General features: G+C 44.6%; 1 protein-coding gene across 8 annotated transcripts in view; it reads left to right on the top strand.

Moving 5' to 3' along the window:
• The window catches only part of KCNH5 (potassium voltage-gated channel subfamily H member 5), a 544,426-nt gene that overhangs the window by 193,447 nt on the left and 323,000 nt on the right, over positions 1–27,979 (top strand). For all 8 annotated transcript variants that reach the window (XM_063947262.1, XM_063947258.1, XM_063947259.1 and 5 more), the window contains one exon: positions 13,540–13,969. In XM_063947262.1, the coding sequence (XP_063803332.1) occupies positions 13,540–13,969 (430 nt within the window). The remainder of the gene's footprint in view (positions 1–13,539; positions 13,970–27,979) is intronic.

Genomic DNA, 27,979 nt, shown 5'->3' on the forward strand with positions numbered 1-27,979 from the left:
GTTAGACCAGAGGTTCCCAAACTGTGTGCCGTGGCTCCCTGGGGTGCCTCAGGACACCTGCAGGGGTGCCCTGGGTTGGTGGTCCAGGACCAATTCAAATTATTCATGGTCAATATAATAGGCAAACCAGTGCTGGTGGCTGCCAGTCATAAAATATGTGGCCAAACAGAAGCAAATCTTGTCCCTCACCACACAACTGACCCTAAGGATGACATATAAACGCGATGTACTTAATGTAATATTTCTTTCTAAATTTCTCAATAAGAAATTTTTGGCCTAGGGGTGCCGTGAAAAAAAATCTGATATTCTAGGGCGCCGTGATTCAAAAAAGTTTGGAAACCACTGGGTTAGACTGTAATATCTCCTTTATAATGCAATGGCATCCACATTACCTCTATATGCTTCGACATATGTGTGCACACTAAATTATTCCTTCTGTTACAGTGATTGGCGTTTAGTCTAGGAAGGTAACAGTGTTACATTCCCGATGTCGCACAGATAAATTCTCATTGTAAACAATCAAGCTAAAAGAAGATAGCGCTAGTCTTCTTCAAAGGTCCCGGACAGAGAGAAATTCCAGGCATTTGATCTGGGGGCATGCAGTTGGATCATGTAGCACAGGATGCTACACTACCTGTGGAGGCGGGATCAGTATGATTTACCTACAATCAAAATCCCGATGGTCAAAATACAGACAACAATTGACCGCTGGTCAAAATACCGACAAGCTCAAAATACCGACATTAAAACAGTTGACACGGTAACAATACAGACATTTAGAATGTTGACAAGGTAAAAAGTCAACACAAGTTTTGTCGACATAGGTCAACATGGACACCGTATAGGTGTACCACGTCCCCTCGCATGGCTCGATACGCTCGCCATGCTTCGGGCACGGTGCCTTGCTTCGCTCGACACACTATTAAATTCCACGTCCATTGGGATGGTAAAGTATGAACAAGTCAGTTTCAATTAAAAAACCATGTCGAGTTTTTGACCGTGTCGACATTTTAATGTCGGTATATTGACAATGTATTTTTATTTTACCTTGTCTGTATCTTGACCATCGGTCAATGTTTGTTGGTATTTTGACCGTCAGGATGGTGATTGTAGGTAAATTGACCGCATCCCGTGGAGGCAAACTTTGAAAAAAAAAAATGTGTCTGACTGCTCTACTTTTTCCCACTTACTGACTTTTACTCAACTGCATTCGTTCTTTCTGTACACTCATCCAAATATTTATGGCCAGGTTATTTGTGCACACTCATCCAAATATTTGTAGCCATGTTCTTTCTGCACACTCATCCAAATATTTGTAGCCCAGTTATTTCACACTCATCCAAATATTTATGGCCAGGTTATTTGTGCACACTCATCCACATATTTGTAGCCCTGTTCTTTCTGCACACTCATCCAAATATTTGTAGCCCAGTTATTTCACACTCATCCAAATATTTGTAGCCCTGTTTTTTCTGCACACTCATCCAAATATTTGTAGCCCTGTTTTTTTTCTGCACACTCATCCAGATATTTAAGGCCAGGTTATTTCTGCACATTCATCCAAATATTTGTAGCCCTGTTCTTTCTGCACACTCATCCAAATATTTGTAGCCCTGTTTTTTTCTGCACACTCATCCAGATATTTAAGGCCAGGTTATTTCTGCACACTCATCCAAATATTTGTAGCCCTGTTCTTTCTGCACACTCATCCAAATATTTGTAGCCCTGTTCTTTCTGCACACTCATCCAAATATTTGTAGCCCTGTTTTTTTCTGCACACTCATCCAGATATTTAAGGCCAGGTTATTTCTGCACACTCATCCAAATATTTGTAGCCCTGTTCTTTCTTTACACTCATCCAAATATTTGTAGCCCTGTTCTCTCTGCACACTCATCCAAATATTTGTAGCCCTGTTTTTTTCTGCACACTCATCCAGATATTTAAGGCCAGGTTATTTCTGCACACTCATCCAAATATTTGTAGCCCTGTTCTTTCTGCACACTCATCCAAATATTTGTAGCCCTGTTCTTTTTGCACACTTATCCAAATATTTGTAGCCCAGTTATTTCACACTCATCCAAATATTTGTAGTCCTGTTCTCTCTGCTCGCTCATCCAAATATTTATGGGCAGGTTATTTCTGCACAATCATCCAACTATTTGTAGCCCTATTTTTTGTGCACACTTAGCCAAATATTTATGACCAGGTTATTTCTGCACACTCATCTAAATATTTTAAGCTCTGTTCTTTGTGCACACTTATTTGAATATTTGTAGCCAGGTCCTTTCTGCACACTATGCAGAGAACAGGGTAGGGGTGCCCTCTCCTGGGGTAGATTGGCACTTCCAAACTCACAGCAGCCAGGAAAACAGTACACCAGTCCAGGGTTTTTGTGCAATCTAGCTGTTGCTAGGTTTATTGGGGGTAATTCAGAGTTGATCGCAGCAGCAAATTTGTTAGCAGTTGGGCAAAACCATGGGGGTCATTCCGACCCGATCGCTCGCTGCAGTTTGTCACAGCACAGCGTTCGGGTCGGAACTGCGCATGTGCCGCAGTGCGCCGGTGCATGGCAGCCGTCGTTACCTAGCGATCGCCTCTGTGACAGAGGCGGTCGCTAGGCGGGAGGGGGCTGAACGGCGGCGTTAAGCCGCCGTTTAGGGGGAGCAGTCCGGCCAACGCAGGCGTGGCCGGACCGTTCGGGGGGCGGGCCGTGGCAGCTGCGTGACGTCTCACGCAGCCGCAGCGGCCAGCAGGAGTGATGAGCAACTCCCGGCCAGCTGCATGAGCTGCGCTGGCTGGGAGTTACTCCTCAAATACAAAGGCATCGCCTCTGTGCGATGCTTTTGTATTTGTGTGTGTGTGTGTGTGGGGGGGGGGGGGCGGCACTGACCTGCAGGGCGGACTAGCCCTGTACTGGGCTTCCCCCCGCATGTCTGAGTTTACGATCGTGGCTGTGCTAAATTTAGCACAGCTACGATCAACTCGGAATGACCACCCATGTGCACTGCAGGGGGGGGGGGGGGCAGATGTAACATGTACAGAGAGAGTTAGATCTGGGTGGGTTATTTTGTTTCTGTGCAGGGTAAATACTGGCTGCTTTATTTTTACACTGCAATTTAGATTTCAGTTTGAACACACCCCACCCAAATCTAACTCTCTCTGCACATGTTACTTTGCGCAGTGATCAGGTAAAAAAATGGCAAAACTTCACATGCGTATGTGCGGGCACAAAGAGCATCGCTCCTGTGCACTGGATCTAGCGAAGATTCCATTCGCACAGCCGATCGCAAGGAGATTGACAGGAAGAGGTCGTTTATGGGTGTCAACTGACCGTTTTCTGGTAGTGTTTGGGAAAACGCAGGCGTGTCTGTCCAGTCGTATCATCTGCTGCTGTAGCTATGTTTATTTACCCTGTACTTGTCCTATAAGTCACTATTTTCCTGTTTATCCGTTTATGTACTCTGTAATTGAGCATTGCGGATCCCTTGTGGTGCCATATAAATAAAGCATGATAATAATAATCCTTGGTATAATCTTACTGTCCCATCTCATTACTTAATGAAGACCTAATGATTTTTTCAAAAATTTTGATGCCAAGTAGTTGCAGAATTATCTCCCAACCTTGCCCCATCCCTCTCAATCAGGTTCTGTGAAGGGCAGAACTTCCGATCGTAGTCTGAATTAATTTGTGGAGTGCGCATGCGTAGCGCCCCCGCACTGCGCGTACACACCCCAGTGAGAGGCTATCAGCATCTCAGGGCTGCGTCTGCCTCTTAGAATGCCGTTGGCGCGGCATGGTCTGGACAACGGAGGCGTGTACGGACCATTTGGGTGACATCATACTCAGTCGCTCGGACAGCTGCTGCACTGGCAGGAAGCTACTCATCAGGTACAAAAGCACCGCCGCTGTGCAATGCTTTTTTACCTGTGGGGGGGGGGGGGGGGGTAGGGGGGGTGAGCCTGACATGCGGGGTGGACTAGCCCTGTGCTGGGCGTCCCCCCGCATGTCTGTGAAACTGATCGTAGATGTGCTAAATTTAGCACATCTACGATCAGATCTGAATTAGGCCCCAAATCTCATCAAAGTAATGCAAGACAAAGGGGGACATGTACTAAGCAGTGATAAAACTGGAGGAGTTGCCTGTGGCAACCAATCAGCTGCTATGTATGTTTATAGTATGCAAATTATAAATGTTACGTCAATGCTGATTGGTTGCCATGGGCAACTTCTCCACTAGCTCACTTCTCCACTTTTATCACTGCTTAGTACATGTTCCCTATAATCTGGCAGTGAGGTGTTATGCTAACAAGGTATATGACAGTGTGTCATGGTCTGTGGATGGATTCAATATGATTTATTCTCATATCCTGACAGCGGCATCCCACCCGCCTGAACGCCAGCAGCGGGGCAAGAACAAAGAGTTCCCTTGCGCTTGCCACTGGATCTATTCCCACTCTATGGGTGTCATGGACACAAACGAGTGGGAATAGTCCCTGCTTTGCTGGAATTCCAGCTGGCGGTATTATCAGCTGGCGGGATTCCGTAGTCAGTATCCTGACCGCTGGGATACCGACTGCCGGCAAATTGAACGTATCCTGTGTGGACAAATGGGGGCACAGTGCAGCAGCTTCGGCACAGGAAGTGATGCGCTCTTCCAGGAAGTTCTCATGCAGCCCAGCCTGTGTCTTACAGTGACGTGGCAGCATGACGTTCTAGGTCCTGCCTGCACACTGCAGCCTCTCTTCTAGGCAGCGCCACAACAGCAGAGATGAGTGATCCCATGCATTGTAGCCACAATGTGATGCGACGAAGATGTACTAGGAGATTGCACTGATTCATTTGATGTGTGACAATTGTATAACTCTATCCCCTGCATTTTATTATGTAAGATGTCTCTTTTGCTGACCCATTGCAGTGTACTGGGGAAATTTGTGCTTTGTATTTTCAGATTTTGTATTCCTTACAGATACAGTATTTAAAACTGGCTTTATAAGAAATGTACACTATCCCAAAGATGTTATTTGTACTTCCCTTAAATAACGTAACTGTTGTTACCATTTTACATGCTAATTGTAACCTGTGCTCCCACTGACTGCTAATTAGAAACAAATAATCCCACTAGGGGCAGTACGTAGCTTTGTTCCCTGACAATCACTTCCTGCTCACACAAAAGCAAGCGTACTAACGAGGACTGTTTCCTTTAACTGTGGAAAATCTCATGCTGAATGCAGTAGGGATGTCTTTGTTCTTAAATCTTGCAGAGCAAATGTAGTCAGGATTGGAGTATTTACCAAATGGAAAGCTAAATATTTTGATATTTGGATATTGCTCTATTATACAGATCCGGCCCTAGGCATAGGTGTTATAGCCCAGGGGTATCTGAAAAAGCCTGGGGATATCTGGGCAGGCTAGTCATATGGCAGGTAGCGGAGCAGCAGCAGTAAGCCTGGACAGCCCAGAGCCAATCATTCAGCTCTTGCAGATTCCAGCCAGGATCTTGCCTAGGGCATCAGATTGGTCAGGGCCGGCCTTGCTCTTATAAGAATATTATAATCCAGTGGTTCACAAACTTTCTTGAATCACAGCGCCCTAGAGTGTCAGCATTTTTTTTCACAGTACCTCTAGGTCAAATGTTTCTTATTGATAAATTAGGGGGGGGGGGGGGGAAGGAATCAAGTAAATTGTGCTTAGCTGTCATCCTCTGGTTCAGTTATGTGGCTGTGGATGGGCAGTGGAGCATGCAGGGATGAGCTCCGAGTACCTAGAACCCCCCCCCCAGGCTTTGAATGACCACAATCGGAGCCCCGCCTTTTCACAATGTAACGTGATTCATGGATATCATATTTGTCTCTCGTCCACTCGTACATCAACGAGGAGGTTGGGTTGAATGACCCAATTTACCTGGCCCCACCGCTAGCCGTCTTCCATTCACTTCAGTAGGGCAGCAGTTGCATGCATGCATGCGCGGTTCCCATTGAAGTACGCTACGTGGCAACAACCAGAAGGACAGATCTGATTGTATGTGTGTATGGCTATATATATATATATATATATATATATATACCCGTGCCACCGCTCTTCACTGGACCAAGCTCCCTTGCTCTATTAGACTCTCCCTGACCCTGCAAAGCTTCAACCGGGCACTGAAAACCCACCTGTTCATCAAAGCCTACCCTTCCGCATAACCCAGTCTTCAGACTGCTCTCCCATCCTCATGCCTTGGCCCTCTATGCCTCGCTTACTTCCTGACACCAGGCCACCTTCCGCTTGCTTGTGCTTCATGTTACCCTTCTGTCTCCATCTTCCACTAGATTGTAAGCTCCTTGGAGCAGGGCCCTATTCCCTCCTGTATCACAGCCCTCTTCTCCTGTACTTCAATTACAGCTCTCTCCTACTCACTGACTGTCTATACCGGCATTTCTTGCTGCTCGTGGCTGTTCATCTCTTACAATGGCTGCCCGCCCCCGGTAGTACGCCAATTACTCCTTTTCTTCCTGACATCTCCGCTGTATTGTGTACTGAGAACTGTGCTGCTAATTGTTACCCGTGTTCTGTATTTAGTTTTCCATAAAGTTACGCTTTGTTTACCCTGTGTTGTTCTAATGTGTGTTTATGTATGGCGCTGCAAAACACTTGTGGCGCCTTATAAATAAATTGTAATAAAATAATAATATTTTATATATATACACACATACATAGTAGTGGCCAAAATTGTGGAAACCTTTTGTAAAATGTGCATTTTTGAAGTTTAACAGCTTATAGCACTAATATATTTTAGTATTATACCAAAAAGCATACATCATTACAATGGCAATTTAATTTAGAACATAATACAATGTAATACAATGAACTTTATAACAACATTTTACATTTTGATAACAGGTATAAACACTGAACTGAACATAGACATGCGGCGGGACGCCCGGTACAGGGCTATCCCGCCCCGCATGTCACTGCCGCCCCTCCCCCCTCCCGCAGAAGTGCAAAAGCATCGCCCAGCGGCGATGCTTTTGCACTTTAGGAGTAGCTCCTGGCCAGCGCATCTTTAGCGTGCTGGCCGGGAGCTATTCGTTGCTCCCCGACCCGCAGCGGCTGCATGTGACGTCACGCATCCGCTGCGGCCCACCCCCCACACGGTCCAGCCAAGCCTGCGTTGGCCGGACCGCCCCCACGAAACGGCCCCCATAGGCCGCCGTTCCGCCCCCTCGCCCAGCGACCACCTCTGCCTGTCAATCAGGCAGAGGCGATCGTAGCGGTCCGACGGCCGTGTGGCATGCGCCGGTGCATGCGCAGTTCCGACCTGATCGGCTGCTGTGCAAAAGCGCACAGCACCGATCAGATCGGAATGACCCCCAATATTCATTAGTACTTCGTTGGGAAGCCTTTTGCTGCAGTTACATACCTCCCAACATTGGTGGCCAGTGGGTCGGGATCTTTGGCGTTCCAAAAGCGCGCCCGCATTAGAAAAGGGATGAGGCCATGTGTCACTCTCGTTTCCGTCACTATGGGGGCGTTCCCAGAACTCTCCATTATGCTAGGCTGCCCCCAGGCTTTTTCTGCACTGTGAATAAATGCTATGCGCACAGCGCCTATTTATCCGCTGATTACCCACTGCTCTGCATAGTTACTGCTCCCCCTCCCTACTGTGGGATGTATTTGCGGCTATTTAAAATGCCATTGATTACATAAAATCGCCCCACACCTTTTGCTGTCATACATCCCCATAGTATAACACTAACTGGATGCCTTACAGTAGCTGTTGTGCACTCAGGTAGCAAATTTTCTCCAATTCTTCTGCAGACATATTTCATGCCATCACTACCAAATATGGATATTCTGGTTTTGTCACTCCAGATGACTCTGTTCCATTGTTCTGCTGATCAAATAATATGCTTTTTAGCTCATTCTTATCTTTTCCGTCTTTGTTTGGGAGATAAAAGTAACTTTTTCCTTGGCATTCTGGCGTTGAATCCAAAAATATTGAAGTCTGCATCAAACAATCGTGGCACTGATGTTTATACCACATTCACATAATAATTTTGGGTTGTCTCAGACGATTTTTTTTCTGTCTCTCAAGCACAGTTTTTTTTCCATTCCTCTATCACAGCATGGTAATGTGGATCTTTTCCTACCTTGACCAGTTTACTTTTGAATGGACAGAGTGTACTGATATTTATTCCACAGTTTCACAAATTCCTCCTTTGGTTATATTGCCATCTACTTTTCTTAGAATTTTGTTGTGTTACCTTCTTCACGTAAAGTAATTATTTTGTATCTCTTTCTAGGTGACTAGTTAACTCTTTTTACTTGCTTGTCATACTAAATAAGTTACACAGCTTACTTCAGGAAATGAAAGTAAAAGAAACGCATAAAAAAAACAGTGACCAACTTAGTGATAATTAAAAAACTAAATAAGATGTTTTACTATCAATTCTGGTAGCAACAAATGTGAGCTTACTCATGCTAACACTTTATTGGATCCATTTTATGGCATCGCAACACCTGAGCTATACCTTTTTATGTAATAAAGATAATTCATCGTGGTGAACTGCATTATATCATGTATAAAATCATCTTTCCAGTGATATACACCTTCATAGTATCTTCTTTAAAAAGAACGCAGTTATACGCAATTAAACCCTAAAAACACACATTTTACAAAAGGTTTCCACAATTTTGGCCACTACTGTGTGTGTGTGTGTGTGTGTATGTATATATGTATGTGTGTATGTGTGTGTGTGTGTATATATATATATATATATATATATTTATATATATATATATATTTATATATATATGTATTGTAGAGAGAGAGATTTATATATATGTGTGTGTATATATATATATATATATATATATATATATATATACAGGTTGAGTATCCCATATCCAAATATCCGAAATACGGAATATTCCGAAATACAGACTTTTTGAGTGAGAATGAGATAGTGAAACTTTTGTTTTTTGATGGCTCAATGTACACAAACTTTGTTTAATACACACAGTTATTAAAAATATTGTATTAAATGACCTTCAGACTGTGTGTGTATAAGGTGTACATGAAACATAAATGAATTGTGTGAATGTAGATACACTTTGTTTAATGCACAAAGTTATAAAAAATATTGGCTACAATTATCTTCAGGCTGTGTGTATAAGGTGTATATGAACCATAAATGCATTCTGTGCTTAGATGTAGGTCCCATCGCCATGATATATCATTATGGTATGCAATTATTCCAAAATACGGAAAAATCGGATATCCAAAATACACCTGGTCCCAAGCATTTTGGATAAGGGATACTCAACCTGTATATATGTATGTGTATATATATATATATATATATATACAGGTTGAGTATCCCTTATTCAAAATGCTTGGGACCAGAGGTATTTTGGATATGGGATTTTTCCGTATTTTGGAATAATTGCATACCACAATGAGATATCATGGTGATGGGTCCTAAATCTAAGCACAGAATGCATTTATGTTACATATACATCTTATATACACAGCCTGAAGGTAATTTTAGCCAATATTTTTTATAACTTTGTGCATTAAACAAAGTGTGTCTACATTCACACAATTCATTTATGTTTCATATACAACTTATACACACAGTCTGAAGGTCATTTAATACAATATTTTTAATAATTTTGTGTATTAAACAAAGTTTGTGTACATTGAGCCATCAGAAAACAAAGGTTTCACTATCTCACTCTCACTCAAAAAAGTCCATATTTCGGAATATTCCGTATTTCGGAATATTTGGATATGGGATACTCAACCTGTGTGTGTATATATATATATATATGTGTATGTATTCACCGATACCCCGACACTCCTGCTGCCCCATAGGGATTACTTGCTCCCGTGCCTTCCACTGGAGTAAAATCTCCTACAGATATCCTTAAGAAATGAGGCAGCACTTAGAGGCTTTGTAACTTGCAAAAAACGTGTATTACAATCGGTAACATTTCATACCCTGGGTCTGAAGAAGGGGAGCAAGTCCTTGAAACGTTACCGATTGTAATAGATGTTTTTTGCAAGTTACAAAGCTTCTGAGTGACACCTCATTTCTTATGTATATATATGTGTGTGTGTGTGTAGGTGTGTGTGTGTGTGTGTATGTGTATACCTGTGTATATATATATATATATATATATATAGATGTGTATGTATATATATATATATATATATAGATATATATATATAGATAATAAATAAATATATATATAATATTCTTCTAGGGACTGTTTATGAACTGTGCAGACAATTATTTTTTTTTTGCCTGTTTTTTTTGTTCATTTATATAATTAGAGCAGGCAAACTTCAGGAGGCAGCTGCACAATTCATCCGATGCTCCTGGGACGGGTGTTGCTACAGTATCTGCAGTGGCCTGTATTTCGTCTTTTTCTATTACTTGTCTTGTCAGTGGTTAATCAGGGGTTGAAACGTAAATGCAGAATTAAACAAAACTTTACAGAACATGTTTATGCAGAGTAACTTTGTATGTATGGGGTGACGTAACGGCTCCTACCTTATGGAGACAGGGGGGCTGCCCGGCTGCTCTTCATTTCAGGCAGCAGTGTCCATTTTGCCTGCACTAACAATGTAACAGGGAACCGGTAGGTAGGGAAAACCTTTAGTGAGCACAAAACCCGGCTTCCGGGGACTGCATCGGCTGCAGCCGGCTGTGCTGACATATTCAGTGCAGAATTAGCTTCCCATTGGAGTTCTGCTAATGGCAGTCTGGACTGGTAGTCCCAGGGGAAGAAAACGTCTCCTCCGTCTGAGCCTTATCTATCAAAGGGTTACTACTAACAATAGACCTGGCCGGTGAAGTTTGGGAAGCTTATATAAGTAATGCTGCAGTCGTCTTATCACTTTAATCATCTCATGATGGAGATATGAGAAATATTAGTAGAAAAAAGTAAATACATTTTTCCCCCTAATTTTTAATTGTTGTGTTTCTTAATAATTGTTTTTTGTTTTTCAAATTTACTGTATAACTTTGTTTTTTTAGTTTTTATTCTTCTTAGCTTTTTTTTTTTACTGCAAATATGCAAACTGACACATCTGAGTCATGCATATTTTCATGATGATATTTTCATGATAAATGACGTGCTGCGATAGAGAATAATTTGTTATCGCTGTGTATTAGTAAATAGACCGATACGTGTGTTCCAGGTGGGAGCAAACATGAATCCTGGCAGAACAATGGAAGCATTATACTTTATTTTATGTATTACTCTGTCTTCTTTTATAAGTTTTGTTTTAATCTATATTTGAATGTATTTTATAGTAGTCTCAAGGTCCCAAGCCTATTTAATATTTATGTTTAACTTTTGATATTGCACTATAATTTTCAAGAAGCAGAAAATGTAGAGCTAAATAGAAACATTGCATTTAAACAGCAAAAAATTACTTATGTCTTTGGTTTAAGAATAAACAATGGTCTATTAAGACACAGAGTAAAATCTACACCAGTACCACCTTCTAGTAGGGAAGTGCCTGTTTGCAGTAGGGCACTTTTCTAGATCTCTTGGGAATTATATTTGTTCCTCTTTGCATATATTTGAATTTATTTAATGTTTTGTCAGTTGATTGATTGTTCTCTCAATGAATGTGCATTTTGCACTTGTAGTGGTGTGTTATATGCACACCTCAACTATTAGTTTATATCACACCACACTGTCATACATTTTGGGCCGTACACAGCTTGGCTGGGCCTGGGTAACAGAGGCGTAACTAGGGTTTTTGGAGCCCAGGGCAAGATGGAAAATGGTGCCCCCCCCCCCAAAAAAAAAAAAACAGCAAAAGAAGCATGTGCGCGCGCCGGGAAAATGGACGTGGCCACACACCAGAGGGGGTGTGGCCATGCACCAGAAGGGGTGTGGCCACTGAAAATGGCCCACAGTGCCAGTTACATTGCCCCACAGTGCCAGATACAATGCCCCACAGTGCCAGATACATGCCCCACAGTGCCAGATACATGCCCCACAGTGCCAGAAACATTGCCCCACAGTGCCAGTTACATTGCCAGAAACATTGCCCCACAGTGCCAGTTACACTGCCAGATACATTGCCTCACAGTGCCAGTTACATTGCCAGATACATTGCCCCACAGTGCCAGTTACATTGCCCCACAGTGCCAGATACATTACCCCACAGTGCCAGATACATTGCCCCACAGTGCCAGATACATTGCCCCACAGTGCCAGATACATTGCCCCACAGTGCCAGATACATGCCCCGCTGTGCCAGATACATTGCCCCACTGTGCCAGATACATTGCCCCACTGTGCCAGATACATTGCCCCACTGTGCCAGATACATTGCCCCACTGTGCCAGATACATTGCCCCACAGTGCCAGTTACATTGCCCCACAGTGCCAGATACATTGCCCCACTGTGCCAGATACATTGCCCCACTGTGGCAGATACATTGCCCCACTGTGGCAGATACATGCCCCACTGTGGCAGATACATGCCCCACTGTGCCAGATACATGCCCCACTGTGCCAGATACATGGCCCCACTGTGCCAGATACATGGCCCCACTGTGCCAGATACATTGCCCCACTGTGCCAGATACATTGCCCCACTGTGCCAGATACATTGCCCCACTGTGCCAGATACATTGCCCCACTGTGCCAGATACATTGCCCCACTGTGCCAGATACATGCCCCACTGTGCCAGTTACATGCCCCACTGTGCGGCCCCCCCCGGTCACTCACCTGCTGTTGTATCTGTGAGGGGAGGAGAGCGCAGCGCCTCTCCTTCCCCTCACCACTCCCGGTCTCCGGCGGCTGTGTGGCGCCGGTTCGCCAGCCAATCAAAGCTCGCGGACCGGCAGCCAATCAGGAGCCGGTCCGCAAGCTCTGATTGGCTAACGCCGGAGACCGGACACACGCAGCGCTGCTGGCAGCGCTGTTAGTGCTCTGGCGGCGGTGAGGGGAGGGAGAGACGCTGCGCTCTCCTCCCCTCACATTTCGACGTGATGGGGGCGAGTGGGGCATAATGCCCTGGCCGCCGACGGCGCCCCCCTCTTCTGGGCCTGCCAAGGCGCCCAGGGCACGTGCCCCACTCGCCCTACCCTTGTTACGCCTCTGCTGGGTAATGCAGGTAATCGTGGAAGGCCTTCAAAAAAAATTATAGATAAAGGAATTAGTAACCACATCCCCGCCCCCCCCCCCCTCCCCTCCCAACCTGCTCCCCTAGCGGTCTTGCATATATTCCATTCACGAAAACACTTCATGCATAAAGCTGCCCCTACACCAAAAGATTTATCTTCCAATCTGGCTGGTTGGAACAAAAATATGGTAATGGTTGGGAGCAAATGACAGTTGACCATTTCAAATGGTCAACTGTCATTCGCTCCCATCCATTACCAGATTTTCGTTCCAACCATCCAGACTGGAAGATAAATCTTTAGGTGCACGGGCACCTTTACTCTCTCTTTTAGATTTTAGTTTTCCTTATTGTATTGTGCCAAGGATGCTAGCTGAAACAAATGCTTTTTCTTTCCTCAGGGTATCAGCAGCCTCTTCAGCTCTCTGAAGGTGGTGCGGCTCCTGAGATTGGGTCGAGTAGCCAGGAAGTTGGACCATTACTTGGAGTACGGTGCTGCAGTGCTGGTTCTCCTGGTCTGTGTGTTTGGACTTGTCGCCCATTGGTTAGCCTGCATCTGGTACAGCATTGGAGACTATGAGGTTATTGATGAATTAACCAACACAATCAAGAAGGACAGTTGGCTTTATCAGTTAGGATTAAGCATTGGCACTCCGTACCGATATAATGCCAGTGGCTCAGGGCAGTGGGAAGGTGGACCCAGTAAAGACTCTCTGTACATATCATCCCTCTACTTTACCATGACAAGCCTTACAACTATTGGATTTGGAAACATCGCTCCAACGACCGATGGAGAAAAGATTTTTTCAGTTGCAATGATGATGGTTGGCTGTAAGTAAATGATTTTATTTTATCTACCTGTTATGTTCACGAAGATATGTAAATCACACCGGGGAAAAAGTGAACTACATATATATCCTCAATATGGTTTGCTTTGAGAAGAGTAAGTGGTAGATTTATTAAGGTGAGAGTTGTCAAATCCCTATCCTCACCAGCTTTGACCGGTAGTTTTTAAAACACAATGGAAATAAGTGCAAATAAGCCTGGTTTACCATTTATCCCTATTTGCGTTTTAAAACTGATAATTGAGGGGCTTTGGCAACCTGACCCTTAGTAAATATACCCCTAAATGTTAGTAATTTTATTTTTATATACATATATAGAACATTTTTGATCATAGGCGGGGGGCTTCCTGTTGTTCGGAAACCCTCTTCTCTTGCTAGGTGGTTCACATTATGACAACAATAGCAATGGTATATAATATGATTACTAGAGCTGCTGCCACATCATACAGTTTAAGGAACAGAGCAGAGCTGCTGCACATGCCCAGTGGTAGCAGCTTCTTCTACCAAGTGTATGAATCTGAGTCCTCAATTAGTGCACTGGACCAGGGAGTAGCTACTAGGAAGAAGAGACAGGAGCCTTACCATGAGGTGGGAGAATGTGTGCTTAGAAAGTGCTGTACTGATTCTATTATATTTGTGTATTTATTTCTTATTGTATGTTTAACCTTTTCCTGACCACTTATTTATATTATTTAAATGTTTGATACAGCCTATACTATAGACCATCTACAGTTAGAAACCACCTAGTGTTTTTATTAATATTGTATTCCATACTGTATAAAAAGACCAATATTTACATAAATGTCCAGGGTTGTTACTATACCGCTCCTCCAGACTCCCGCACTTGCTCTAATGTTCCGCAGAGTAGGAGATTGTCGACTTCATTTGGAATCCCTTCTCTAGCAATCCTGCGTTTGCCACTGTTGATGGTGTACATGACACCTGTGAGAAATACACTTGCTCTCGTCTATACACAAGTACATAAAGTATTTTGTATTGTTTCCTTTTAATTTATTACTTTTGTTGGATTCAGTATGTTTAACCGGCGGACGGGATGCGGGCTATCAATATCCTGAAAGTGGCATCCCCCCCCCCCCTCCGTCAGAATGCCGGCAGCGGGCCAGCACTAAGAGTCCTCTTGAGGGCTCATTGCGCTCGGCAGTCTGCAGGCTCGGTGGCTGGCCACAAGATCTATTCTCACTCTATGGGTGTCGTGGGCAGCCACGAGTGCAAATAGCCCTGATGCACTGGCGTATCTATAATGGGTGCAGTGTGTCTGGGTCCAGAGGGGGCCCACACCGCACATACTGCACCCATTTCTTCTATACTTACCTTTCCGGCGTCTGTCGGTGACTGTGTGTGGGCCCCCTCCTCTTCCGTAGCCGTCCCCGCCGCTGCTAGCGCACTGAGCTCTGGAGACTCTGGCACAGTGCCAAAGTCCACAGTGCATGCGCAGGACTCCGGAAAAATGGCGCGGCAGCCATTTTTTTATAGTCCTGTGCATGCGCTGTAGACTCTGGCACTGTGCCAGGGTCTCAGCGCTGACTGCGGAGGTGACGGCTACAGAAGAGGAGGGGGTCCACACGCAGAGTCTGCACACGGGTCCCCTCCTCTCTAGACACGCCGCTGCCCTGATGCTCCGGGATTCCGGCTGGTGGCATTGTCGGCTATCGGGATTCCGGCACCAGTATTCTGACCGCCGGGATCCCGGCAGCTGGCAAATTAAGCACCTCCCCTTTTTTGTTTTCTAATCAGTAAGTCCTCCTTAGTATATTTTAACCAGCACACAATTGTTGTCTAGCACAGTCTAAAGCCCAGTACCCACGGGCCGATTTGGGAGAGATGTGTGCTGAGCGAACCGCTCAGCACACATCTCTCCTGCTGCACAGCACAGCACGATCTGTACTGAGCGTGCGGGGGGAGACGGGGGGGGCCGCTCATTTGACCCAGCAGGTGAAGTGAGCGACCCACTAGATTGGCCTGCATGCAGGCCAATCTAGCAGCAGCGTTAGTGATGTGCGGGGCCGCGCATCGCTATCGCTGAGGGGGCTACACACGGAGCGATCAGGCTTATATTCTAAGCAATCTAGTCAGATTGCTTAGAATATCGCTCCGTGAGTACCCCCTTTAACCCTTAGTAATGCCACTACAGGCAAATGCAGTACAGTAGCAGCCTGGCGGCACATGCGGGCGTGGTGCATTCATCGTCTTGTGCCGTGTGCTTTCAGTCCCACTAATGTGTGTGTGTGGGGGGGGGGGGGGGGGGGATTTTTTAAAATAACTACAAGAATTTTAAAAATATCAACTGTTGATCAAATGTTTGATTGAAATACTATAACATATTTATATTCACTGCTGCTGTTACTATCCTGAGTATTGCGGTTGTACGCTGTTTGGGAAATAGACTTCAGCGGGTAATTCCCAGCGATTTTTATTGGTGTTGTGAGGTACCGGCAGCCACAGAAGCGCCATCACTAGCAGTATCTTGTACAGGACAACACCCTACTCTGCCGGAAGTCTGGCTTTATGAACTTGAATATACTCCTTTGGGATACATATTTGAATCTGTATGGATGTAGGTTTGTACATTCCTGTTATCTTGTGTTTTATTTAAGCATAGCATTGTATTTACATTAATAAATATTAGAAACTAAATTCCTACCTATTCTAATTTCTTGTATGTATCAAGCACTCAGATAATAATTTATGTGTATGACCTGCTTCTGTATGATATTACTTAGTGTACACTAGAGAGGTGCGCGTTTGGTTTTGGGTAAATCCGAAAACACCGGAACTTGGGTTTCTGAGCAAGCGAACAGCGCTCCGTCTCAGATCTTCCTGCCAAGTTCAATTCTCATACAGGGGCAGATGTGCTAAGCCTTCGAGAGTGATAAAGTAAAGAGAGTCAAACTACCAACAATCAGCTCCTAACTGTCCTCTTTCAAGCACAGCCTGTAACATAGCAGTTAGAAGCTGATTGTTTGGTAGTTTTATCTCTCTCCAAGGATTAGTACTGTACATCTCCCGTGCAAAAATATTCCTCCTGCCAAAATCGGTTCTCAAAACGAGACAAGTCATAATTTTCCCAGAAATCTCGGATCTGGCATGCATTGGATTGCATATAAGATGCTCACCTTCGTAATCAGGTGCCATTTCAGATAGGAGATTTTAGGGAGAGAGTGTGGGCTGTAGTTATTAAACAAAATGCCATTAGGGTGCCATAAGGAGGACAGAATGTTGTAATATGCGGGAAGGGTTAGTACAGACATCCTTGTCATTGTGTATATGTGTGTGTGTGTGTGTGTGTGTGTTTGTCAGACATAATAGCTAAAACTGTAATTCATACTTGGCTACACTCCCGGAATGGCCGGGAGGCTCCCGAAATTCGGTGGGGCCCTCACGGCCCCCCGGAAGGTGGCCAAAGCTCCCGCTTTCCCTGCACTTCCCTCCCCTTCCTTGGCTGCCCACAGCAGAGAACAAGTGGGCGGTCCGAGGGGATCCGATGACACGATTTGCGTTGAATCGCGTCATCGCAGCTCCGCCGCCCTCCCCCCCCCCCCCCACTATTCAGTGCTTATTTTCTCGGCGCTTTATAGCCGTTGGTCGCAAGGAGCGATGTCCAAAGCCAGAGAGTCCCCTTCTTAGGCGCTTCAGAAGAAGGACAGCAATGTCCGAAAGCGCTTAAGCAGGCGACTGTCTGGCTTTGGACATCACTACTTGCGACCAGCGGCTACACACCTAAAGTATCCGGAACGTCTTTGGTGACTATACCCATCTTGCAGACCACATTGGTAGCTAGTGGAGCAGACATCCATTTGCCTACACCTGATGGTGTTCTATGCCTGTTATTTTCTATTTATGTGAGTGCATTTCTTATTAAATTCTGTTTTTAAGAAAAGGTTATTGCACCATATGTTTCCTATCTCTCAAGCTTTCAGTGTAAGAAGACATCTCTAATCAGAAGTTGAACCTGTCTTTGAAGCACTGTGAGACCGTTTGATATGATCACTACATGCCAATTTTATTCTCTCTATGTGAGTGGGACCAATAAAACAAACTACTTTTAATTTTCAAAATGGAGTTGCACTATGTTTGTTGTTTTTTGTTTTAGTTATTTTATCATCTGAATTGTACGAACCATTGGTAATTTTATGTAAGGTTTTTTTTTTTAGAATATCTCTGAACAAATTAAGTAGCGCCAATTAGTGTCACTCATCTTGTATTCTGGCACCTTAAGGGCTGTGTGAAGGTTCTTTTCTGTGACCCTAAAGGCTGCCGCCAGTATAAGCGCACTAAGGACCATCTATCTATTGTTGTAAACATGTCATACACCACACACAGTGAAAAGGAAAGGATAAGAAAATGGCCTTTATTTGTGAGTTGTGGTCTTGCAACTGTCCCTTGATACACTTAAAAGCCTATTGCATAAGCAAGTCCCAAATACAGTCTGCATCTTCTGTAACCTCTTACGCACTCCCTACTCTCTGTCTAGATGTATCACCTCTAAAGCAGACAAATTAGTGCAGGAAAAGGAAGTCACTTATACCCCTTTTCCACTAGCTCAAAAAACACGGGTAAATGCACGGGGGCGCGCATTTACCCGTGTTTTTTGCAAGTGGAAAAGGGTCCCCCCGCAAAAACCCGGATCAAGTGACCCGTGAATCCTACCTGGGTAGCTACCTTGGTAGGACACGGGAATGATCCGGGTAGGGTTGTAGTGTAAACAGGAGCCGTGTCGATGCGACATGGCTCCCGTTTACACTGTATGGAAGGGCGGCGCTGGGAGATCATGTGATCTCCCTGCGCCGCCCCTGCCGCGTCACTAGAAGCGTTACCAACCCGGCAATATGCCGGGTTGGTGACTGCTGATGGGAAAGGGGCTGAGCACGGGTCGCAGCAGGGCAACTCCCGTGTCAGGCTCCCGGCTGCGACCAGTGCTCATAGGTGGAAAAGGGGTATAAGGGATCTTTTCATGATGCTTTGAAAAGAGTTGAGAAAAAGACTAGTGGAGAAATTGCCCATGGCAACCAGTTACTTTGAACGAAGTCTTTATCAAGTACATTCATTAAAATGTAAGGGGATGCTGATTGGTTGCCATGGGCAACTTCTCCACTGGTCATTTTCTTCACTGTTTTTACTGCTTCATGAACAGACCCTTAAGGCTGAAGAAAAAACTGTGCACAAACGTCTCAAATCCCTGAGGAGAGTCTAAGCGTGGCCACAAGCGCTCTGTGTGAGCCTGACATTTCTGATTCTGACACTAATCCTAGTGACTCCTTCTTCCACCATTTCTGAACCCCCTGCACATGTGAGAATGATTAAATGTGATGATGATGGTATAGACATAGAAATTGAGGATGCTACTATGGAAGTTGTAAATGTGCAACAGAATGAGGGAGAGAATTGTGCCACTGCCACTGAGGATGATGGTGATGAATGTGTTGGACAAGAACAAGTTGATAAAATTCAGGAGGATGATGATTGTGTCAAAGAAAGTCAGCCACCAGTGGCAGCACTTCATGCCTGTGGTGGGAAAGGCATTTTCATGGCTGGGCAAAAGATCACAAAAGCTACCTCTTCCATGTGGAAATATTTGTTCCCAAATCCTAACAGCATTTGTAAAGCCATCTGTGACATTTTAAGTTACGTCATTTGTAGGAAGATCCTTCAAGTTATATTAAACAAATAGGCATGCTTTTTAGTTATTCTTGGGTCCCCTACTTACTGTCATTTATAATGCGCTACAGGAAGTTATCACATTACACTATGGCTCCAACCAGTGGTCGAAGTGGAAATTTAGAAGTGGAGGTAGTAATTATGCGCTCGGTCTGGAAAAGGGGGCGTGGTCACTCAAAAGGGGGGGGTGTCCTTAAGTGTATTGCACCACACCGTAAACCCCTTATACACATTATGCACCAAAATAGTAGGACCCCTTATACTATCTAGTACTGGTGCCCCTTTCACATTATGCCACACAGTATGAGCCAAAATTCACATTACCCCACACGTAATGAGCCAAAATTTACATTACACCACACAGAATGAGCCAAAATACAGGGACAGGGAGAGTGACAGCAGGGACAGACAGAGTAACAGCAGGTACATAGGGACAGAGATGACAGGGAGAGTGACAGCAGGGACAGAGAGATGACAGAGGGACAGGGAAAGTGACAACAGGGACAGGGATAGTGACAGAGAGAGAGGGACAGGAAGGACATACAGTAGAGAGAAAGAAAGGCAGCAGGTTAAGATTACCTAATGGGTGGCGCAGAGGAGGAGGCTGTGGTCAGCAGCGGTGGTACAGAGAAGGAGGCTGTGGGCTATGGTCAGCTGCAACGGCGGTGTGGTGGAAGAGGAGGCTGTTGTAGTCGTTGGCGGTACGGAGCAGGAGGCTGTGGTTGGCAGCGATGGCTGCTGTGGCCTTCAGTGCTGCTCTGGTTGTGAAGCCCCCCTCTGCGTCCAGTCCGCCTATCATTCCAAATCTGTCGCAGACCGTCAGCCAATCATCTCATTGGCTGTCAGTTCGAGGACTCCAATTGGCGCTTGAAAATCGCTAAATTTGAAATGATAGCGGCAGCGTGGGTCTTCAGCAGTCAGTACTCGAAATACCGGTATGCCATACCAGTGTATACCGACCCACTTCGAGCACTGGCCCCAACTATAATATCCTATTACAGGGTTGCAGACTATTATCAGCATACCTCCAAACATTTGAATTTATGAAATAGGGATCTGCCGCGCCGAAGGCGTGACCGCGGCTGTAAAGGGGACGGGCTTCGTCAGAAGAGGCAGAGCTTGTCGCACGACCCCCGTTTTCATCATTTTGGGGGCTTGCCCAGCGCTCCCTCAGCAGCCGGGCAGCCCCCTCCTCACTCCGCAGCACTGTTTAGATGCCGCATGCACGGCATCTGTTCAGTGATCACCGGCTGCTTTGCACAGGATCTGCCAACTGCCCCCGCCGCCCGCGGGACACCGTGACCCGTGTGTGGGACAGCGGGACAGTATCCAAATAGCAGGACTGTCCTGCTGGAATCGGGACAGTTGGGAGGCATGGATCAGTTCCAGATAACGGACATAAGCTTAAGGAGAAGCAGGACTCTCATTCACAGTCTGCATGCACTGAGGCCTACAGCCAGTACTTGGAACAAAACAGAGCCTGCAGCAAAGGGCCATTCAACTGCTATGGAATTACACATTCCTGTATGCTAGTTCCGCAGAAGCTGGAAGGCCCCATTTTTAATTCCCCTGTTAGATTATTGGTTAGTGCGGTATGTAGTCATAATGTGGTCATTCACAATGGTGATGATGTTGACACCTGCAAAATGTCAATATTGACAGAATGTTGACATCATCATATTGTTGACATGTTTTATGTCGACATTTGTCATAATGTTGACATGTGCAGAAGGTTTAGGGTTAGAACTAGGTTTAGACATTAGGTTAAGTATAGAGTTAGACTAAAACTACCATGTCGACATGCTGAGTGTTTACATGTGCAGTGTCAGAATGACCATGTCATTATTCTTAAGTCTACATGCTGAATGTTGACATTGTTCATGTTGAACAGATATTCTCCCAGATGGGGACCACCAAGGAATTTGGAAATTCTTGGCAAGGACTGTGTTTTGCTTCAGTCACTATGACTGCTTCACGGGCTTAACAGCCTCTGCTGTCCACCTTCAGCAAATCCTTGTGGGGACCCCCCTCCCCCCCCTCCACCCCATGTTAGAGAATACAGCTTGCCTGACCCCTATGATACGTGTCTTCTTATCTCAGGATCTGATGATGCTTGGGTGGGTTGTCTGTGGAATGTTTTAAAACAGTGCAGACTGCGGCGTCCCGCTAGTCTGTGCTGAAATGCTTGTATTTCCCATACAGGATTTGCTAAGTATTCACGGTGGGCAGAGTGCAGTGCAGGCTTCGGTCAGAAATAGAATTATAAGTCCTCCGCACTGGTAGGCTCCCTTCGGCCTCCCACCCCCAGCAGTGAAAACTCTGAGGGACGTCCGCCCTGAATCCAATTATTTTGATTCATTTGAAAAGAAATTGTTTGTTCATTTATTTATTTATTTCAACATGATGTCCCTTTATTTTACAAGGATGAATTCAACCAGAATATAAAATTTGCATTATTCATACATATGGGGGGCTAATACCCTTTTAAAAAAACAGTATCAGAATAAATAACCCTTCAGATAGAATTGAGGGAGTAAGAGGTAGAGTTATAATTGACATCTATAGCATACACTTTTGCAATATATTCTTTTTCAAACGCAGGATGTATGATATTATGCTAATACTAGGGTTTACTGCCACGGTGATACAAGCTAGTTTTTCACAGCAATGTATATTTTGAGGACTAAGGGCCATCTACCTATCAAACGCCTTACTAATTCTGATTGTAACCCGGGAGCCAATTGGAAGCCTCATCAATTGACCACTAGGAAACGGTCCCGCCTTACTAAAACATTAAAATCCTGCAATTCAGATACCCTAATGACTCCCAGAGGAAGACCACGACAGGTCGAAACGCGTTGCGACAGCACACTGAACTATATTGGATTCAGGACGGACGTCCATTGCAAAGAGGAACAGTGTGGCACATCACTTCTACGTTAACCCGGTCACGTGACCCGGAATCCCGGAAGCGACCGGCTGCCAGGCGACAGGAGGAGAGAGAAGCCGGGGACAGTACGCATGGACGGCGGAGGGGAAAGGAAAGTTAAGCCTCCGTAGGCGGTTGAGGGGCGCAGCCAGCTGCTCTGAGAGCTCCGGCTGCGAGCGCCTCACCCCCAAGACAGGCGCGCACCAGAAGCTGGAAGCCCCTCAGAGTTTGTCTCAACCGGACACACTGCTGGGGGCGGAAGGCCAAAGGGAGCGTACCAGTCCGGAGGACTTATAATTCTATTTCTGACCGAAGCCTGCACTGCACTCTGCCCACCGTGAATACTTAGCCAATCCTGTATGGGAAATACAAGCATTTCAGCACAGAATAGCGGGACGCCGCAGTCTGCACTGTTTTTAAGACTCTTGGACATAAGCACTTTTTCTTTTTTCTTTTTGCACAAACTGTTTTGAAAGCCTAAAGATTTAAGACTTCTTATATCTGCCCCATAGTGCATTGAGGCCACGTCAGTGCCCCAGGCACCCATTGGCCGCATGAACTCATCCACACTGACTTGAAAAGGAAGCTTTTCAGTGAACTTAGCATTTTCAATAAAAACCTTGCACCGTTTATTTTGCGTAGTCATTATAGCACGCTTAGTACTGACCATTAGTGCATGTCCTTCGCTTTAGATTACAATCCCTATTTAATTGAACACATACACAACCAACACTAGGGGTTGAGCGCGGTTCCCTGTGGATTTATCCACATTTACATATGTCTAGAATTTAAGTGGGTTGGGACGACACCCCTTAGAACGAGCAGCACGCCCCGAACATCACGGTTCTTATTTCCTCACTGCGCAGATCATCCACTTCTGTACCATTTTACAGTACTTATCGCATTTGTTTAGTTGATTACAGAATTATTTTGTTTCTATGGAGCCTTGGTGTAAATAATGGTATACAGTACTTTTATGCTATTACTCTGTTTACCAGTCTGATGGAGCCTCTGCTCTCATTTACTTAGTAATTCATTATTTTATTAATGTGCTAAATCCTGATTCATCCCGTTATTATTATAAACGATTTAATCAGATGAAACGTTCTACTAATGTTTTATTGATCCAAGAAGCAGTGAAAAAATAAATCCTGAGTCATTTTCCTGCATGATGTGAATTAGGTGCATTTAAAATACACTTTGAAATTAATCATGTGTAATCGATGTTGATTGCTTTGATTGAAGCAGACGAGACTAAAAATGCACCTTCATGTCAGAGATCCAAATAGAATATCCTACAGTGCTCAAACACAATAGAAGGCTTTGCTTTTAAGCAGTGTCGGACTGGGGCATGAAGGGCCCACCAGGAGAATGCATTTATAGGGTCCCATACTTAAGGGTGTGGCCAGCCTATAAAGGGTGTGTGGCCAGAGGTGATTTTAGGCAATGTTAGGGCTAGGGTTAGTTTAGACCCTATGGAAATCAGCATGGTCGACATGCTGACTGTAGAAATGGATATTGTTGGCATTCTGGCAGTGTTGATATTCAGACCATGTTGAATCTTCTGAATGACGTCTCTTTATGCCCCACACCATTTTTGGTTAATTTGCCCTGTAAACGAAGTAGTTTTTTAATTGAATGGTGACATTTTAATTAGGATACATAAGGAACAACAAGTAGTTGAAGAGGAATTCTCTCTTAGGAGAATGTAATCTTAGTTGAAGTTTTATTTTTGTTACCCTTGGATATGACTCAGATCTACTGTGTAGATACTTTTGTTTAGAGTCCATAGAGCTGAGCTTATTTGTTATAAAAGAAAAGGGGGAGGGGGGATGGGGATGACTAAGAATGCACACCCTATTTTTAAACATAATAAGAACCATGCTGAGGCTTCTAGGACCACATAGGAGAAAGAAAAATGCTGATGCACACTCTAAGCACTAGGGGCCTAATTCAGCACGGATCGCTATTCAGAGAATTTGCAAATCGAGTGATTATCGAACAACTGCGCATGTGTAGCAAAGTGTGCATGTGCGAGTGTATAGCGATCTGCGATGCATTTGCAAGTTTGCACGGGGCATTTTTTCTTCCTGACGGGGCGACGCCTTTCTACTTGCAGACAACTGCAATTTCTCTGAATAGCGATCCATGCTGAATTAGGCCCTAGGAACACTGAGAGTTAAATAATTTTGATATACTCCATGTTAATTGTAAGAGTTTAAGTGAAGTTCTTAGCACAGATTTGGCCAAATACGTGAGCCCATTCAACAACATCCAGGTGAACTTCAACATTGCTGGATGGTCTCACATATTTGGCCAAATGTGTGCTAAGAACTTCACTTATACTACTTGTTAATTGTAAGAGCTTATCAAAGTTATTTTTGCTATCCGTGTTTTTAGTGCTTATAGCATACCTACCAATTGTCCCGATTTTGGCGGGACAGTCCCTTTTTTTTGGGCTGTCCCGCTGTGCCACCCGCGGTGGGGGGAGGGCAGTCGGGAGGCTTCTGTCACTCGCTGTTCTGCTGTAGAGCAGCGGTGAATAAACGCTATGTGTATTCATTGAGACTGGGGGCATGCCAGCAGCTCACTGAGAACTGGTCATGCCCCCATAATGACGAGAAGCGGGCGCTGGCCATTTCCCTTTCTGTAAAGTCTCGACCCCTCCTCTGAAGCAACGCCCCTTTCTCTGAAGCCACGCCCCCTTCACCAGCTGCGCAGGAGTCCTGCTTGCTGCTACGTCAAAGTTAGGAGGTATGCTTATAGTGTGCACCAGTATTTTTCTTTCTCTTATGTAACCAAGAATTATAAAAATCAACACATCTTAGTGGAAGACAGAAACATCTAAGCAGCATCAGATGCCACTTTAAAACATGTCCCTTTAGACCATAATGTATGGTCTGCATATTGTTATTTATATCCTTTACGTGTCATTTAGACTTTCTTTTACCAGGTTGTGGCCTAGGCAATAAACTCAGCCTTGATGACCTAATCCAGATTCCACACAGCTTTGAGTTTACTGATGTAGATCTGAATATACAGTAGAATATATTCCTCTCACCCAGAAGGATAGCTTATATTTAGATACGGGGCTGACAGGCCTGTCTGTCAGGAGAGCGTTGTCCCATGCACCATGCAGAAAATGCTGATCATGTCTACTTTTCACTTTCTGAACCCTTCAGTCACACATATCCGAGGGAGTCCCGTAGGGTCCAAACAGATATTTTTGGTAAATTAAATGTAACGGAAAGCCTCTAACTTCCTAACCTACAATTTGCAGATGAGCCTGGGGATAGAGCGCTGTTAAATAAAATATTCTAGTCTAAATATAGGAAGAATGACATTAAAGGCAACTGACAGTGTTTAGAAATATAATGTAGACGACTGAATGTGCCCGTCTCACTTGCAAGCTCAGTGATACATTTATTAAGGCATTCAGTATTTGCTCAGCTTGGTATAAACTTGCTGTCAGTCAAAGGCAGGCGACTGCATGCGGCTTCAAATGTTGTATTGTTTTGGGGAGTACCTATGTTAAGATTTGAGTATAATATAGCAATCGTCACAAGTTTAAGTTCTTTTGTGTCAAATTGCATAACAAGATGGAAATGGTACAATCTTCCCTCAGTATTAGTCAAAACTTGTTATCAGGTATCTGAATGTTCAGAAAATCTTCAGGTTGCTCAGATATAGGGCTAGAGCACAGGTTCTCAAACTCGGTCCTCAGGACCCCACACGGTTCATGTTTTGCAGGTCACCTGTAGATTTTAAAAATGTGACAGTTGGTGACACACAGTGCAGCTGCCGGGTGACATGAACCGTGTGGGTCCTGAGGACCGAGTTTGAGAACCACTGGGCTAGATGCATCTGCATCATCGATTGGAAAGTAATAAACTAACAGCCCACCAGCTCCTAACTGTCATTTCAAACAGGGCCTGTGACATGGCAGATAGGAGCTGATTGGCTGGTACTTTTTCTCCATTTTATCACTCTGCACGCGATAATGCATCTGATTCTAGCCAATAGACAGAAATTGATCATATAGTATCTCCTACCAATGGAGAGTGAGAACATTGACCCATAGTACTTTGTGTTTCCTTGTCATAAGCGAGGTATGGGAATGAAGAAATATCAAGCTGTGCCAGGATCTGTAGGTACAGATGTGTCCTCTTACATCCTTGCTGCTGTCACGCTAAACAGCCCTTGAAGTTGCGCCATGACGTGGTAGCGCCAAGAGTCTTTTTTGCAGGTTTGTTTCCAGTTAAAATGCATCTTAGATGTAAAGTAATGTAATAGGTTGTACAAGCAGCTTCTGCAGATAAAAATGATGGGCAGCATGCCTATATTCTGTGTGTAATTGCGGCTGTATCTGCATACGAAATGCCACGTTACAGTTTCCATCTGTATGGAGTATTTACAGTACAAATAAAACCGGTAATTACCCCTCTGTGCTTTCTATCACCAAAAACATGGAAGCTCTGCACCACCACTGTACATCCTATAACATTATGTCCCTCCTGTCTTAAAATTTAAAATAAAAAATAGTAAAAAAAAAAAAGTGAAAAAAAAAACGCTGTAAAGGTGTAAAAAATTATTGTTTAAAACTGAAAGGATAAGAAACATGTCTTTCCAGGGGCGGACTGGTCCACAGGGGTACAGGGGAAACCATCGGTGGGCCCAACTACCTGGAGGCTCACATCCTCCTCTAGGGATCAAGTTCCAGACTGAGCACTTGAATTATACACTATACATAGGTTACCTTATACTGCACAGGATTATGTATTTATATATTTACCAAGGGGCCCAGACCATACACTATAAGTTGGCCAAGCCTCTAAACATGGGCCCCTATCACGGCATTTCTCCGGTGGTCCCTTCATGCCCCAGTCCGACACTGTGTCTTTCTCAATCATTTGACTGTTCACATCATGTCCCTCCTGTTTTAAAATAAAAAATAACGCCCAAAACAGATGGTGGTCTTAAATTGCTGGGCATTAAAACATATTTTCTCTAACGTCCTAGTGGATGCTGGGGACTTCGTAAGGACCATGGGGATAGACGGGCTCCGCAGGAGACATGGGCACTTTAAGAAAGAATTTAGGTTCTGGTGTGCACTGGCTCCTCCCTCTATGCCCCTCCTCCAGACCTCAGTTTGATACTGTGCCCAGACGAGCTGGGTGCTTTTCAGTGAGCTCTCCTGAGTTTGCTGTGAGAAAGTATTTTGTTAGGTTTTTTATTTTCGGGGAGATCTGCTGGCAACAGACTCCCTGCATCGTGGGACAGAGTGGAGAGAAGCAGCCCTACTCTCTGAAGCTAGGTCCTGCTTTTTAGGCTACTGGACACCATTAGCTCCAGAGGGATCGGTACGCAGGATCTCACCCTCGCCGTCCGGTC

This window comes from Pseudophryne corroboree, chromosome 12 (genome assembly GCF_028390025.1).
Source record: "Pseudophryne corroboree isolate aPseCor3 chromosome 12, aPseCor3.hap2, whole genome shotgun sequence".
Taxonomy (NCBI): domain Eukaryota; kingdom Metazoa; phylum Chordata; class Amphibia; order Anura; family Myobatrachidae; genus Pseudophryne; species Pseudophryne corroboree.